The sequence below is a fragment of the Chenopodium album genome, chromosome 3 (genome assembly GCF_948465745.1).
Source record: "Chenopodium album chromosome 3, dcCheAlbu1.1, whole genome shotgun sequence".
Classification (NCBI taxonomy): Eukaryota; Viridiplantae; Streptophyta; class Magnoliopsida; order Caryophyllales; family Amaranthaceae; genus Chenopodium; species Chenopodium album.
The window spans coordinates 2,661,096-2,676,003 of NC_137836.1; the positions used below are offsets into that span (position 1 = coordinate 2,661,096).

Consider the following 14,908-nt stretch of genomic DNA (forward strand, 5'->3'; position numbering starts at 1 on the left):
CACCGTGGACCCCAAAAAGAAGCCCATCCGGCAAAAGAAAAGAAACCACGGTGAGGAAAGAAGTCAGGCGGCAGCTGCCGAAGTCAAAAAGCTGCTAGACGCCAGGTTCATTCGGCCTTGTAACTTCCCCGACTGGGTGGCCAATGTGGTTCTTGTTAAGAAACCGAATGGGACCTGGCGCATGTGTGTTGATTACACAGACCTCAACAAGGCGTGTCCAAAGGACAGTTACCCGCTTCCAAAGATCGACAGTCTGGTCAATTCTACAGCCGGTCACGCCTTGATGAGCTTTATGGATGCCTACTCCGGCTTCCATCAGATACCCCTGTGGAAAAAGGATCAAGAGAAGACGGCCTTCGTCACTGATCAGGGGTTATTCTGTTATACTGTGATGCCGTTTGGCTTGAAAAATGCGCCTGCCACTTTCCAACGGATGATTAATACGGTCTTCATTAATCAAATTGGGAGAAATGTGGAGGCGTACATTGATGACATGATAGTCAAATCCAAGCTACAGACGGATCACCTTGCTGGTCTCCGAGAAACATTCACCATCCTCAGGCGGCATAAGGTCATGTTAAATCCAAAGAAATGCGTCTTTGGTGTTGAGTCTAGGAAGTTTCTCGGATTCCTGATTGATCAAAGGGGGATAGAGGCTAACCCTGAAAAAATACAGGCGGTGATTGACATGAAGTCACCCCGTTCTGTCAAGAAAGTGCAGAGACTCACTGGTTGTCTGACCGCCTTGGGGAGCTTCATCAGCCGGTCAGGCGACAAATGCCTCTACTTTCTCCAAGCAATCAGGAAGAAGACCAGATTTGAATGGGGGGATGATGCTGAGGCAGCATTCCAGAGGTTGAAAGAGCATTTGCATTCTCTACCTAGGTTGGTCAGTCCTTTGCCTAGGGAGACGTTGTACATGTATTTAGCTGTCTCAGATCATGCCCTCAGTGTCGTTCTCCTTGCTGAGTGAGACGGCGTGCAGCTCCCGGTTTACTTCATTAGCCATGTTCTTAAAAATGCTGAACTCCGGTACCCCATGGTTGAAAATTTTGGCCTTGCTTTGTATATGGCATTCAAAAAACTGAAGCCTTACTTTTTGGCACATCCGGTGGTGATTTACACCGACCAGGCACTCAAGCGGCCAATGTCTACCTTGGAGTCATCCAGGAGAATGTTGAAATGGGTTATTGAAATGCAAAGCCTTGAAATCACTTACGAACCAAGAAAGGCAGTGAAAGGTCAGGCGTTTGCCGACTTCATTGTTGAAATGACCCGTCCGGTGGCTCCGGATAATCTTGATCAGGTTAGGAAAGTATACGTAGACGGGAGCTCTACAAAGAACGGCTGTGGTGCAGGCGTAATCTACGAGTCTCCTGAAGGGGACAGATTTGAGTATGCACTACGCTTCAAGTTTCAGGCCTCTAACATTGAGGCGGAATATGAAGCCCTGCTAGCCGGCATTCGCATGTGTAAGGCGGCAGGGGCCATGAAAATTGACGCCTACTCTGATTCCCAGTTGGTTGTTAGCCAGTATGAGGGAAACTATGAGGCTACTCATCCGGCTATGATCAAATATCTTCAAGCAATCAAAGAAGAGGCCGGGGCACTTGAGGAATTCCGACTGAATCAAGTGCCTAGGTCGGAAAACAACCAGGCGAATGCATTGTCAAAATTGGCGTCTTCCGCCTGCCATGATACGCCTCGGTCAGTCTTTTGGGAAGTTCTTGAAAAGAGAAGCATCTATGAAGATCCCATTGGACTTCTAGACCGAAGCTCTACTTGGATGGATGGCATCCGGGCCTATCTTTCAGACGGTACACTTCCTGATTCGCCACAGCAGGCAGCCGTCCTGAAGAAGCGAGCTGCAAGCTTCGAGTTGAAAAATGGAGAACTCTTCAAGGCAAGATTTCTTAAGCCCCTATTGAAGTGTGTCACCCCTGAAAAGGGGAAGGAAGTTCTCGAAGACCTGCATTCGGGATTCTGCGCCTCCCACATAGGCGGCAGGTCCCTAGCCGTCAGAGCCAGACGACATTATTTTTGGCCTACTCTTGAGGCAGACGCTAAGGAGTTGGTAAAGTAATGTGACAAGTGCCAAAAATTTGGCAGACTTATTCACCGTCCGGCTACGGATCTGACGGCCATCCACAGCCCTATCTCGTTTGCAAAATGGGGCATGGACATTCTAGGTCCATACACGCCTGCTCCAGGCGGAAAGCGCTACATCTTAGTGGCTGTGGATTATTTCACCAAGTGGGTGGAGGCTGAGGCGGTTAAAAAATCAAAACCTCAGACGTGATTTCCTTCATCTGGAAAAACATTATCACCCGGTATGGGGTACCTATGTCTATGGTGTTTGATAATGGTCCTCAGTTTGAGACGCCTCAGCTAAAAACATGGTTGGGAGATCAGGGGATCTCAAGCTATTTTGCATCTGTTGGCCGGCCCCAAGCAAACGGCCAAGTTGAAGCCTTCAACAAACTCATCTCAGACGGCATTAAGAAGAAAATAGAAAGAGCCGGTGGCTTATGGGCAGAAGAGTTAATCCATGTCCCATGGGCCATCCGAAAAACAGCGAAGGGGGCAACCGGTGAAACCCCATTTCTCATGGTTTACGGTGCTGAAGCCGTCTTGCCCATCGAACATTACGAGCCGACTCTCAGAGTCATGCTATATGATGAAGAGGCAAACTGGGAAGCAATGCGCCTGGCATTGGATTCACTCCCAGAACGCAGGGGCAATGCCGCCTTGCGTCATGAGATTTACCGTCTGAGAATGACTAGAGCCTACAACAAGAAAGTACACAAGCGTCCCTTGAAAGTTGACGACTTAGTGTTACGAAAAATGGAGGCAACCGGTAGGGCCAATGAGCTGGGGAAGCTAACTCCAAATTGGGACGGCCCCTACCGGATCTATGAAGAAGTAAGGGACGGCACCTACCGCCTGGAAACTCCAGACGGCAGGCGCCGGCCTAGAACTTGGAATGTAGACAATCTGAAAAAGTACTACTTCTGAGAATGTAAGTTTTTTGTAAAGAGTGAGTCAATTAATGAAGATTCAGACCTTGTTTGCAAAATTGTTTTGTTTTTTTATTATCCGCCTGGGTAATACTCAGACGGATTCTTCATTTACCTAACTAAGTTTGATACTTAGTAAAGGTTACATTTGTTTGACCGCCTGGGTAATACTCAGATGGATCCTTTGTTTATTTAATTAAGTTTGATACTTGGTATGATTTAATAATTGCCTGTCAGTCTGGGTAATACCCAGACATGCTTTTTTGTTTAACCAACTAAGTTCGACACTTGGTGTAAATTCAATGTTGTAATAACGCTCGGCCAATGTTCCGATTAAAAACTGAGCACAAAAACGCTTAGTGGCTATACAACCGGTCCTAAACAAGACCAAAGGCTAAAATGGCCGGATGGTTGCTCATTTTATAAAATCGCCTGTCCCAACATGGACAAAGGCGTCCGGCAACACCCCTCCGGGTGCAATCGTCGCAGAGAACAGACTATTTGTCGGTTCTACGTACCCAGGCAGACGGCAAAAATTGATCGATCGAATTGGTCAACTCATAGCCGTCTGACCAGAATGACCTGTGAAGAACGATCAAGTTACCAAATACCGGATGCCCTGGGCATCAGTCGGTCACCGGCTAAAGTTCTCACTTAGGTTATTTTTTCCAAAATTGCACTTTCTATCCCGATTGGGGCAAAAGAGTTGTTCAATGGCTATGAAATCTCTACCAAGACGGACAAACGTCGTCTGGGTAGTGACTGGAACGCCTGTTGGTGTACGGTTGTGCACTTGGTTTGGGGAAATCACTACTGTGATTGATTGACTTACAAACGTCTCATGCTCTTTGCAGCATCAGACGTTTCCAAGTCAATCAACCAACTCCACTTGAAACCAATCACACAGCCGTCCAGGGGCAAGAACAGCCAGGCTTTTGATAAGCTAGGTCAAAATCGCCGCATGCTTTTGATAAGTTAGGCAAAAATTGAAATTCAAACGCAAATGCAAAATGATCAAAACCGACTCAGTCGGTGCATTCATTAAAATTCCACCCAACCAAACGGTTGTAGTGGATTAAATGTTAACCGGACCCCGTCCGGGAGAAAGGAGAAATTGTTAATTAACCCGGCTCCTTAGCCGGTAAATACAAATATACTCGGCACACAGGCCGGAAAAACAAGTTTTGGCATACTGCCGCTGAATAAAAGAAAAGATAAAAAACAGGGATTGGCATACTGCCGCTGAAAAATCACTTCTGGCCTGCAGGCGGCTCCTCCTGGTCCTCTTCCTCACCGTCTGAGGGAATCTCTTGTGCTACACTGGGACCAGGTTGCTCAGGCGCGGGGGGCTCATTGTTAGAGTTGACCCAGGCTTCAAAGGACTCAGGCTCTGGCTCACCTCTGTCTCTCAAGTACACCACGTACTCGGCATAACTGTGAGCCAGTGCCCAGATGCTGTAATCCGCGTCTGGGTACAAGGCAGCCCAGGCGATCTTCATACGGGCGTCATTGTCAGCGTCACTCTCAGCAACTAGACGGTTTTGCTCCACCTCCAGGGTTGCTGCAAAGTTTATCTGAGCCTGAGCAGCCTCCTTCTCCAGCCTCTAAACCTTGGTCTTTAGGTTGGTGTTCTCTTCAGAAACACCCTGAAGTGTGCCAAGGTCCGCCTGGGCCTTCTTGAGCGTCTCGTTAGCTTTCTTGGCGCTCTCATCCGCCTTATTCTGGGCCTTCTCTGCCTTCTTCTGGGCCGTCTCAGCATCACTCGCCCGCTGGTTGGCCGTCTTCAGATCCGCCTCCAGCTGCTGGATCCTAGACGCCTGTGTCATTATGATTGCTTTAGTTTCAAGTTCATTTACGATAGTCGAGTGTAAAGTAATATTATCAGCGTCTGTGGCGGACTTCTTGGCCCTTTTTATCTCTTCCCGTTTGCGGGAATAAGGACGTTTGAGCCCGTCCACCCGCAGCATAGCCTACAAAAAAGCAAGCGGTATGAGTATTGCAGGCGGGATAAAACACTTGGAAAAAATAAAATTGACAAGTTTCTTACCTCAGCCAGAAGGGATAGAATGCGTTCCAGATTGAACGTCTCTATCCCAGGGATGTTGTCTTTATCCCTCTTCCAAACGGCGTCAAGCATGGCCTTGGCATGCTTCAGGACGTCTGACCAGCGGGGAGATTGATCTGCACCACAATCAATACGTGATGAGTGCGAAACTAAGGCAGCACCTATTTGTTGCCGACCGTCTGAAGATGACGTCTGTTGAGAGTGGGATTTCACCCGCAAAGGCCACCCCAGCTCAAGCGGGGATTCAAAAGGGTTCTTACCTTCAGAGCCGGCCAAGCGGGAACCGCTTGCAGGCGTGGTGAACCCCCCGGTTGCTGATAAGGGGTTGACGAGATCAAGGCACAGGCTGCCGCCTATCCTCTCGTTTCGCCCCGCTATCCGCATCTGTTGATTTCCGGCTGAGGCGCCAGGAGTTGAGGCGGAGGTGGATTTTTTGGTTTTGTTGAGAACGGTGGGGGTTTCCTCCCTAGCCCGTTTGAGATTTTTCTCAAACGTCTTGCCTACCTCTCCTCCCTGTGAAAATAACCAAGTTAAAGTTAGCATCCGGAGAAAATAATCTTTGTGGACAATCTAAGAAAGGGTCAGGCGTTTTTTACCTTGGCCTTGAGTGCGGCCGCCGCTTTCTCCGCAAGCTCCTTGCGGATGACTGCAGAGGACCGCTTGGGAGTCTTCTCCGTCTGCAACATGTCTGAAGCTTCTTCTGCAAAAAGAAAGAGATTGATTAGTATCATAAATCAATTCCGATACGAAAGCACCACAGGCGGATATAAACTCAGGCGCATACGTTTGGTAAACATGTGTCCTAGATCGCAGGCGGCTAGGAAACACTCGTCCCTGAACCAGGCGCTCTTAGGGATCCAGTTCTTGGGGACTTTTATTGTTTCTCCGGTTGACAAGGTCGCGTCTGTGAGGCCGAAAAAGTCTGCCTCAATTATCTTGTCAAAATCCTCCTCAGGGATCCGGGGAAGAGCGCACTTCCGGCCCATCAGGTCGGGCTTCTTATTATATTGGCGGAATTCATAATTCTCCCGCCTGCTGGGAGCTGACATCAGGTAGAACCTGTGCTTCCAGGCGTCAAATTTGGAGACCTTGTCCAAGGTCATCATATATTGAGGATGTGTGGTTAGAGTGTACCACGCCCTCCAGCCGCCTGGGCTTCGGCTGAGATAGTGCATGCTAGCAAAAGCCTCCCAGCCGGGGTTGAGCCTCTGAAATTCGCAGGCGGCAACGTACCCCAAAATATTTGTCCAAGAGTTGGGGGTAAGTTGCCAGACTCCGAGGCCGTAACCTCTCAATATTGCCTTCACCGCCTGGTGAAGGGGAAAGCGAATACCCGCCTTGAACGCCGCCTCATAACAGCCAAAGTAGTTGTTGGCGTTCTCTTGATCATCCTCCCAGGAGATGGTGCCATCCTCAGGCGACACTCTTATTCTATACCCGTCTCCTAACGGGTGCATTTGTGTAAAAATTTTTAAGTTCTCCTCCATTTGGATCCGGTCCTTGGAGGAGACGTGGATGTTGAAGGGATCGTCCTTCTCGTTCCACTTCTTCCTTTCTTCCTCCTCGCTATCCTCAAGCGGGGGTAAATCGTCGCTGCTCTCAGAGGTAGAGGCGGAGCTGTCGCTCTCCGTCTCCTCCTCATTCTGGGTCAAAGGGGCTGAGGCGGCCTCATCGCCGCCTTGGTCGCACTCTTCCAGAAAGGAATCTGCGGGAGTTGAAGGGGCGCGCGGAAGGGATCTCTCTAGAGCCGTCTGGCCTTCCTGACCAGACGTTTCTCCCTCAGACGTTTGGCCGCCTGAGCCTTCGCTTCTGTAGTTTGGATCAATGGCCGTCTGCATAGTCCGGGCCATTGTGTCCTGCACAGACACATAAATGGTCGGAATCCAAGGCAAAGGGTGGTCCCAACACCCCGAGACGGCACTCCCAGTCCTAGACTCAGCCGTCCCAGGTGACCGGCTGGACTTTAACCTAGGCTGTGCCGTGTGTGTTGGTGATGCATCCATTTATTGCAAGAAATATGTACAAGCGGTGAAACAAGAAAAAGAGCTGAGAGAGGAAAAGACGGTACCTTTGGGTTTGATATCTGAAAACGGACGGGTCCGGCTGGGTTGATGGAGTACGAGCTTCCTTGCTTGCGCCTGACTCAAACGGATGACTTCTGCTCTCTCAAAGTTTTCTCTCTAGAAAATTTTTGTAAACGTACAAAATTATGAGGGTAAACGACTATATATAGAGGGTAAATACGGGGGCATTTCCGTAATTTACTCGGAAGGTGAACGGTTACTTCTTTATGGTAAAATTACCACCAATCGGAGCGTGACACATGTCACAGATGCCACGTGGCGTGCCACGTCACATCTGTGAGGGGCAAATGTTTAGGGTAATTTTACCCCACCACGTGGTCCAACCAGAGGACGACACGTGTCAGCTTCAGGTTGGCCCAAAGTGGACCAATCTCCGCTTCACACGTGTCACTTTAGAAATTAAGGGAAAAAAGGCGGCCTTCAGGCCCAAATCCCGAGAAAGCTGCAAAGCGGCGCAGCCCACTAATGATTAGGGTTCAGTGACCTAATCAGGGGCACAAATCCCAAAGACCCTATAAATAGGGAGATGTCCCTCTTTTTGAGGGCACGTTTTACCATCTATTACACCTGCATTCTCTCACATCAGAGATAGACCTGAGCTTGGAATCCGATCAGATACCCACCTAAATTTCCGTTCTCTTTATTCCTTTTCAAGTTACTAACTTGACCGTCTGAGGCGGAGCTCCAACCACCTGGGGTCTTCGTTTGTTTTGCAGGTACAGCTCACGCCGGATCAGTCTTTGTGTTGTAACTCTCCCAAGAGACTAAAACACCCAAAACAAAATGCAAACGAGTATGTTCGTGAGCTCGTTCAAGCCAAATTTTTAACGAGCTTTTTAAAAGCTCGTTCAAGCTCCAGATAGTTCGAACACAAATATCTTTTATCAACAGACTAAAACTCGACTTGCTCGGATCTTTTGCAACCCTAAGAATGATAACTTTGGAACTAATTTTTGGCTATCAAAGTTGAAATTTTGGGGACTTAGGAAATATTAAACTTAATTACAATAATTTATGAATTATAGAGTATTCCGTAATACGAATTTCGTACATAAATAGGATAAAAGTCGTTTTTTTGACATAACCAAGATAGACTAACGCTTTGAACCAACAGTTTTGACTTCAACGAAAAACCGTAGAGAGTCTTGATACGGATGATACCAATGTACCATGATGAAAAGGAAACATTGAACCAAGATATGCTTGTCCAGTTGTCCTAATTGTATACTATTAAATGATATAATTATATAAACACACCTCTGTTGGATAATGCTTTTGATTAACGACTTAAAAAATATTCTAGACTAACAATATTTTTCATGGGACATCTTAAAAGTTTAAATGGGGTATTCAACTCGATTTTCGAAAAGGTCACGTCTACTTTTTTTTTCTTCAAATATGAGTAATTAAATTATGATAATGTTATATAACCTCCGTTTTCTTTTACTACTTGCAACACTTTCCTAAAAAGGAAATGTCACAATACTTGCAACACACTATAAAAAGAATGTTATTTTAAGAAAAAATGTATTATTTCCTTTATTTAAAACACATGACCCACTAAATTACATTACTTTCCTTATTTAAAGCACATGACCCATTGAATTACACTCCTAACAATTACCTATTTTAAAGTTTACATTTCTTAATTACCGTGCTAAAGGGTGTGTTGCATGTAAATAAAAACGGAGGAAATACATATATAAGCAAATTTCCTAAAAAAAACCAAAAAAAATTTAAAAATTATTATAGTGAAATTTTCTTTCTTATAGCGGATTTTGCAGCTAGCCAATACCAGATTAGCAACATACCCTGTTTTTGGTCTTCTCAAATTATGTTCTATTTTCAGGAATTTTTGTTTTCAAATATTTGTAATTTTTGAGTAGGAGGCAAATTTTGACATTGTGGGCTCAATGTGTTGAAACTTCTCTGCTTTTTTTTTTTTTTTTGAATTCTTCTTTGCTTTTAGACACTATTTTTTTCTTTAGTAGATTCCACTAAATTGAAAAATATTACAGATTAATTTGTTCATTATCATCCTTCTTTTGTTGATGATTTTGCTTATTGTTTTGGGATTCAGGGTGTTCTTCATAGTTCATAGCATGAGAATATGAGATATACTGCTTCAAGAGCTGCAAAAGAAACTCGGTAGTTTGAGGTAAGCTGCAATTCATAAACTATGTATTTTTCACTTTCTACATTATTTTCATTTTGAATGAAGGAAGAGGTTTTTTGTGTACGACCCCATGAGATAAAATTTTGGTTCATGTAGCCGACCCCGAATTTTCGGCATTAAGGCCAACTTTATGAATATTGTGGTGTGCACCTTTTTTAGTTTGTGTATGTTTGTAGTCCATTTTGTAGACCTCTGTTAGTATTACATTTGCCTTTAAAATTTAAGAGCTAGGGTTTTACTGTCACATAATTTAACTAAATGCTTCAATATATTTGCTGAATTGAATTAGTTTTCTGGATTGCTTATCATTTGGCCATTTGGGTGTGTTTCTTTTGTGGGTTATTGTAGGTATTGCTATCTGGGTAGTCAAGTTAAGTTCTTGAACCATTTGTTGTTTATTATGGTGTATTGAAAGGTGGTTAAAGAACATTATAAAGCTTGTGGAATTTTTGAAGAATTTGTAATGGTTTCAACTGGAAATGAAGGAGGTTCTGGGTCTAATTTGAGCCACTCAGGTGACTGTGAGACCTTAAATGGGGGTAATAATTCAAACAATCATGTGTCTTTGCAAGTTTCAACATCTAGGAAAGGACTACTAAGTGATGAAAAATCACCAGGGGGATTCGTCGAAAATCCTAATAGTCTCTCTAGCAGATTGAAGTTACTTAAAGTCAGTCCGAAAGGGAAACGGAGTTCTATCTCTGCTGGTTTTTTAAGGATGTCTGAGGACAAGGATGAGCTCTCGAGTAATGCTCCTGTTATGCAAGGTCTTAGGAAACGATTCAAAGATGTAATTTCTAGTAAAGTTGATTGGCCTTCTGTGAGGCGAATGTGCAAAGAGTGGGTTAAGAGACCATTGAATATGGTCCTTCTTTTGTGGATAGTTTGTGTTGCTGTGTCTGGTGCAATTCTGTTTCTTGTGATGACAGGAATGCTAAACCATGTTCTGAAAAAGAAATCGCAGAGGGATGAGTGGTTCGAGGTTAATAACCAGATTATCAATGCCCTCTTCACACTTATGTGTCTTTATCAACATCCAAAGAGGTTCTACCATTTGGTGCTTTTGTGTAGGTGGAAGTCGGATGATATATCAGTGCTAAGGAAGACTTATTGCAAGAACGGGACTGCTAAACCTAATGAACGGGCACACATGATGGTTGTGATTATTTTGCTTCACGTTAATTGCTTTGCTCAATATGCTTTATGTGGCCTTAATTTGGGCTACAAAAGATCTGAGCGGCCACTAATTGGAGTCGGTGTTTGCATAACATTTGCCGTTGCAGCTCCTGCAGTTGCAGGATTGTACTGTGTTCTTAGCCCCCTTGGGAAGGATTATGAATGTGAAGCTGATGAGGAAGCCCCTAAACAGTTGAGGAGGCAATCCTTGGAGAAAAAATATGCATTTTTAACCCGAGATGAAAGAGGGGTTGTTGAGAATAAACCTGAGTGGAAAGGAGGTCTGTTTAGCTTGTGGGAAGATTTTTTTGTCTCATATCTCTCGATTTTCTGCTGCTTTTGTGTTTTTGGTTGGAATCTGGAAAGGCTAGGTTTTGGTAATATGTATGTTCACATAGCAACATTTCTCCTTTTCTGCATGGCCCCCTTTTGGATCTTTAACTTGGCTGCTGCCAACATTGATAATGAAACAGTAAGAGGGATTTTGGGCATTACTGGTATTGCACTTTGTGTATTTGGGTTGCTCTATGGAGGGTTCTGGCGGATTCAAATGAGAAAACGATTCAACCTGCCACCAAATAATATGTGTTTTGGAAAACCAAATGTTGCAGATTGTGTTCAGTGGCTCTGTTGCTGCTGGTGTTCTCTGGCCCAGGAAGTTCGAACTGCAGATTTCTATGAGACAGTGGAAGAAAGAATTTACAATAAGAATGGATTTGACAGCCATTCTACTCTTACCCCATTACCTCGTGAAGGTAGTGCTGGTAGGTATGGTACTCAATCCATGTCTAATTTGAACACCTCATTTTGGCTAAATTCTGGTTCATCCAAGATTGAACCTTCAGTATTGATGAATGAAACTATGATTCCACCTAACCCAGCGACAATGAGAATGGAAGTCGAGGATCTTAGGGAAGTATGAAGTAAGATTGAACTGGATTTGATTCAAATATATGTCTGTAGTAATGAGAAACCAACTTTGCAGCCATATACTTTTCCTATCTTTGAAATGCATGGTTTTTGCTGCTTGCAAAGGGAGAATTCCATCTCTGAAGTAAGTATCTGGCTAGGTATTTACAGCTGAATTCAGTTGATCTTTTAATTTTTTATTGCAATTTCTTGCACAATATTTTCCTAGCTATTAACATAATTTCTTTCTAATTCGTGCAGCTTCTTTTGTGGGATGATGTGATTATTACTCCTTTACTAAGCGTTTTCTGTGTGACCATTTTTTGCTGGTAGTTTGATCGATGCATACAGGGAAACATTGTATAATTGCAGAAAGGAAATGCTTCCTCTGCAGGTGATTTGTAATTTTGCAAGGTACAAATACTACGTATTTAGTTTTGACTTGTAGTAACTAACAGTAATACTCAAGGTTTCTCATAACTGTCAAACATTATGTTCTTTCTTACTCAAACAATTTTCTCTGTTTACTTAGCTCAAAATTTATTTTCTAGAATATTCGCAAATTGCTACATGACTGAACTTGATAGTCACTTGCACGCGTGGTTTGAGTTTGTATCATTAGGATTTAATTATAATTGTTGCTTAAAGATCAGACCCATTCATTCTTGTAAGGGAGGCTGCTTCAGGGATGAACCTTTCATTTTCATTTATACTATGCAATTTGCTGGCACCAAAAGTTCTTGGAATTTAGCTCATACCTGGCACAATAATATCCAATTTTGGCAAATTCCATTTGCTAGTTGACGTTGCTTAGCTTTTGCAGCTTCTCTGATGGCAACTTCAACCACGAAAAGGCTTGGCTGTTCTCCGGAAAGCCAAATTAATCTTCTTCCCTTATTCTAGACCCTTATTCATCTTCCTGTAACAGCACCTTGCAAATCTCTTAGACCTGCGCCCCGTTTCTCATCCAATGGTCCAAGTGAGTAGTGACCAATCTTTCTGTACCAGTTTCAGTAAATCAATGTCTGAGATCTCATATCATCAGTTTGGTCTACCCAGGCTTCATCTAGTTCGTTTTGCTCACCTTCCCCTTGGGTCTTCCATTGTAGGCCTGTCGTGGCCCTTGTCATGCCTCCCCCACCCCCCGAGTTCTCCATTTTGCTCATCTTGTAAGATTAAGCATGAAGTGTGAGAGTAAAACTTAAAGGCTAAATATAACATTATCCTTTAATTAGATAGGATGGGTTAGTGTTTAGATTTCCAATCGGAAACTAACACAATTTAACTTGGGCCCAAGAAATTAGCCAATAATTATGGAATTGTTAACAAATCTTTTGAACGAGACTAACTCTATTTAATTATCCGTACGCCATATAAAATGACAATATGATATGAATTGGACATTGAAAACCATACTAGTGTCATAAGTTTTCGACATGTTTAATTTGATGGGTTAATATTACATATACATCTAACTAAATGAGTCGATTCGTGTAGCAATTTCCCAACCTATTTATCTCCAAATACGAATGCGACATGACACGCCATGATTGCCAACTTTGCTAAAAATCCCTTTAAATCCAAAATATCTGGTTTATGAACGAGTGTTGTTAGAAAGGTTCAATAATCCCATTTGAATGGTATATACGCGTATACCGACATACATACTTTTGTAATTACTCTTGATTTTATCCGTCTTTTCTCGAAACACTGCTCATCTTGGTGTCCACATATTCAAGGGGGTTGTACAATTGTTTTATATGAGTTGAATTAGCATATGCTGAATTATTTTTGGCAGAATTAAAATTATTTAATTAAAATCCTTACCCTTTTACTACCACATTGTATGGAGAAGACAGAGATGTGATTTTTCTGTCTGATATAGAAAAACATACTCTGAGTGCTGGTTTAAGTACCTTAACTTGCCTGCTTTGCTGCTTTGACGGTGGCAAGACAACTAGACAACTTTAACCATTCAAGATCTCATATTACTTATGGTCTATTTGATAAGTGGTAATGAAAATGAATTTGTATGTACATTTGTATTTAGACGGGAAATTTCTAACTCCCAACACTAATAAACTTATCAAGTGGCAAATATGAAAATAAAAAGAATTTTTATATTATAATAAAACAAATAAGGCAAATATGAAATTACAAATATACCTTTTAAACTGTTAAGTGAGCAAGGTAGGTGTTACTATGGAATTACAATATACCTCTTGATAAGTTTTATAAAATTATCAAGGTTAGGATTTAGACAATCCTCGTATTTAGATAAGGAAAAGTTGTACATACAATTCATTTTCTTATGTATTACATACAAAATAAAGTTGTACATACAAATTCATTTTCTCAAGTATTACATACAAAAGTATTTTCTTATGTATTACATACAAAAGATGTATGATTTTTTTTTATTTGGATTAATTGTCATTGTGGACCGCGTGCACAGTGAGCACTATACACCCGCCTGCAATATCTAATTAGAGATTTGATGCATATATGCAGATTGCAATAGTAAAGCTATCTTATTGTACTTTTTTTTTTAACCATCTTATTGTACTTATGTAGGGTTACTTAAATTATCTTAGATTAACTTCTGTTAACTTGTCAGTTTTGCAGCAAACAAAAAAGGTTATGGTCTTGGGGAAAAGCTGAAGGTTGAAACTGATTGTGTCAGTTTATTTTAACTAGTTGATTGTGTTAACTGATTTGACTGACTTATTTTATTAGCTTATTGTAGAAAAGTGTTTGGTAAATAGCTGATTGCCTAAAGCTAATTGATTATGTGAAATGACCAATAAACTAATTGTGGTGTAGGTAGTTCATATTAGGATTTTTAATTTAATGGGGGTATAAGTGTCATTTCACCATTAGAATTGAATAAACTAAGTAAAAAAGGCTCCTAAATGGAGCTTTTTAAAAAATAGCTTATTTAGTGGAATGAGCTTTTAAATAAGCTTCCCACCAAACACCTTTTATTAGCTTATTTAATAGACAATAAGCTAATTAATGTTAGTCAAATAAGGTAATTTTGCTCAAATAAGCTGACGTCCTTTTTTTTAGCACTAACTTTCATTGTTATACCATATTAAACGCTAAAAAAGTAACAGGTAGTTTATTCATTCACATCATAAGAAAATATATTCACAGCCAAAATAGACAGCTAATTAACAAGCTTATGTTACATTAAAATAAGCTAAGAACTTAATTAAAAGATCAAATAGCAAGCACAAGTCCAGGCATGGACCGAGTACCACTACGCCCAAACATTTGGCTCTGCCAAAGGGTCTCTTTCTGGTTCACTGGCCTAATTTTCCACCCACTTTTATGGGGCCTAAGGTCTTTTACTGTGAGCCATGTATTAAAGTATTCTCTAAATTGTGTGATGAGCCCACCTTTTAGGGTCCAAACATGGACCCAATAAGAGTGGGTTCCTTCCCACCCCTCGGCGATGACCCGGTCTTCGTCGAGGGTC

At 42.4% G+C, this 14,908-nt stretch overlaps 1 protein-coding gene across 1 annotated transcript; it reads left to right on the top strand.

The window, feature by feature from the left end:
- The first annotated feature begins 8,834 nt into the window (after nt 1–8,834).
- On the top strand, nt 8,835–11,872 carry LOC145610340 (uncharacterized). The gene is made up of 3 exons (XM_081665674.1): nt 8,835–9,324; nt 9,691–11,572; nt 11,689–11,872. Exon 2 carries the CDS (start codon nt 9,806–9,808, stop codon nt 11,438–11,440), a length of 1,635 nt encoding a protein of 544 aa, XP_081521800.1. The 5' UTR covers nt 8,835–9,324; nt 9,691–9,805; the 3' UTR covers nt 11,441–11,572; nt 11,689–11,872.
- Nucleotides 11,873–14,908: the final 3,036 nt, after the last annotated feature.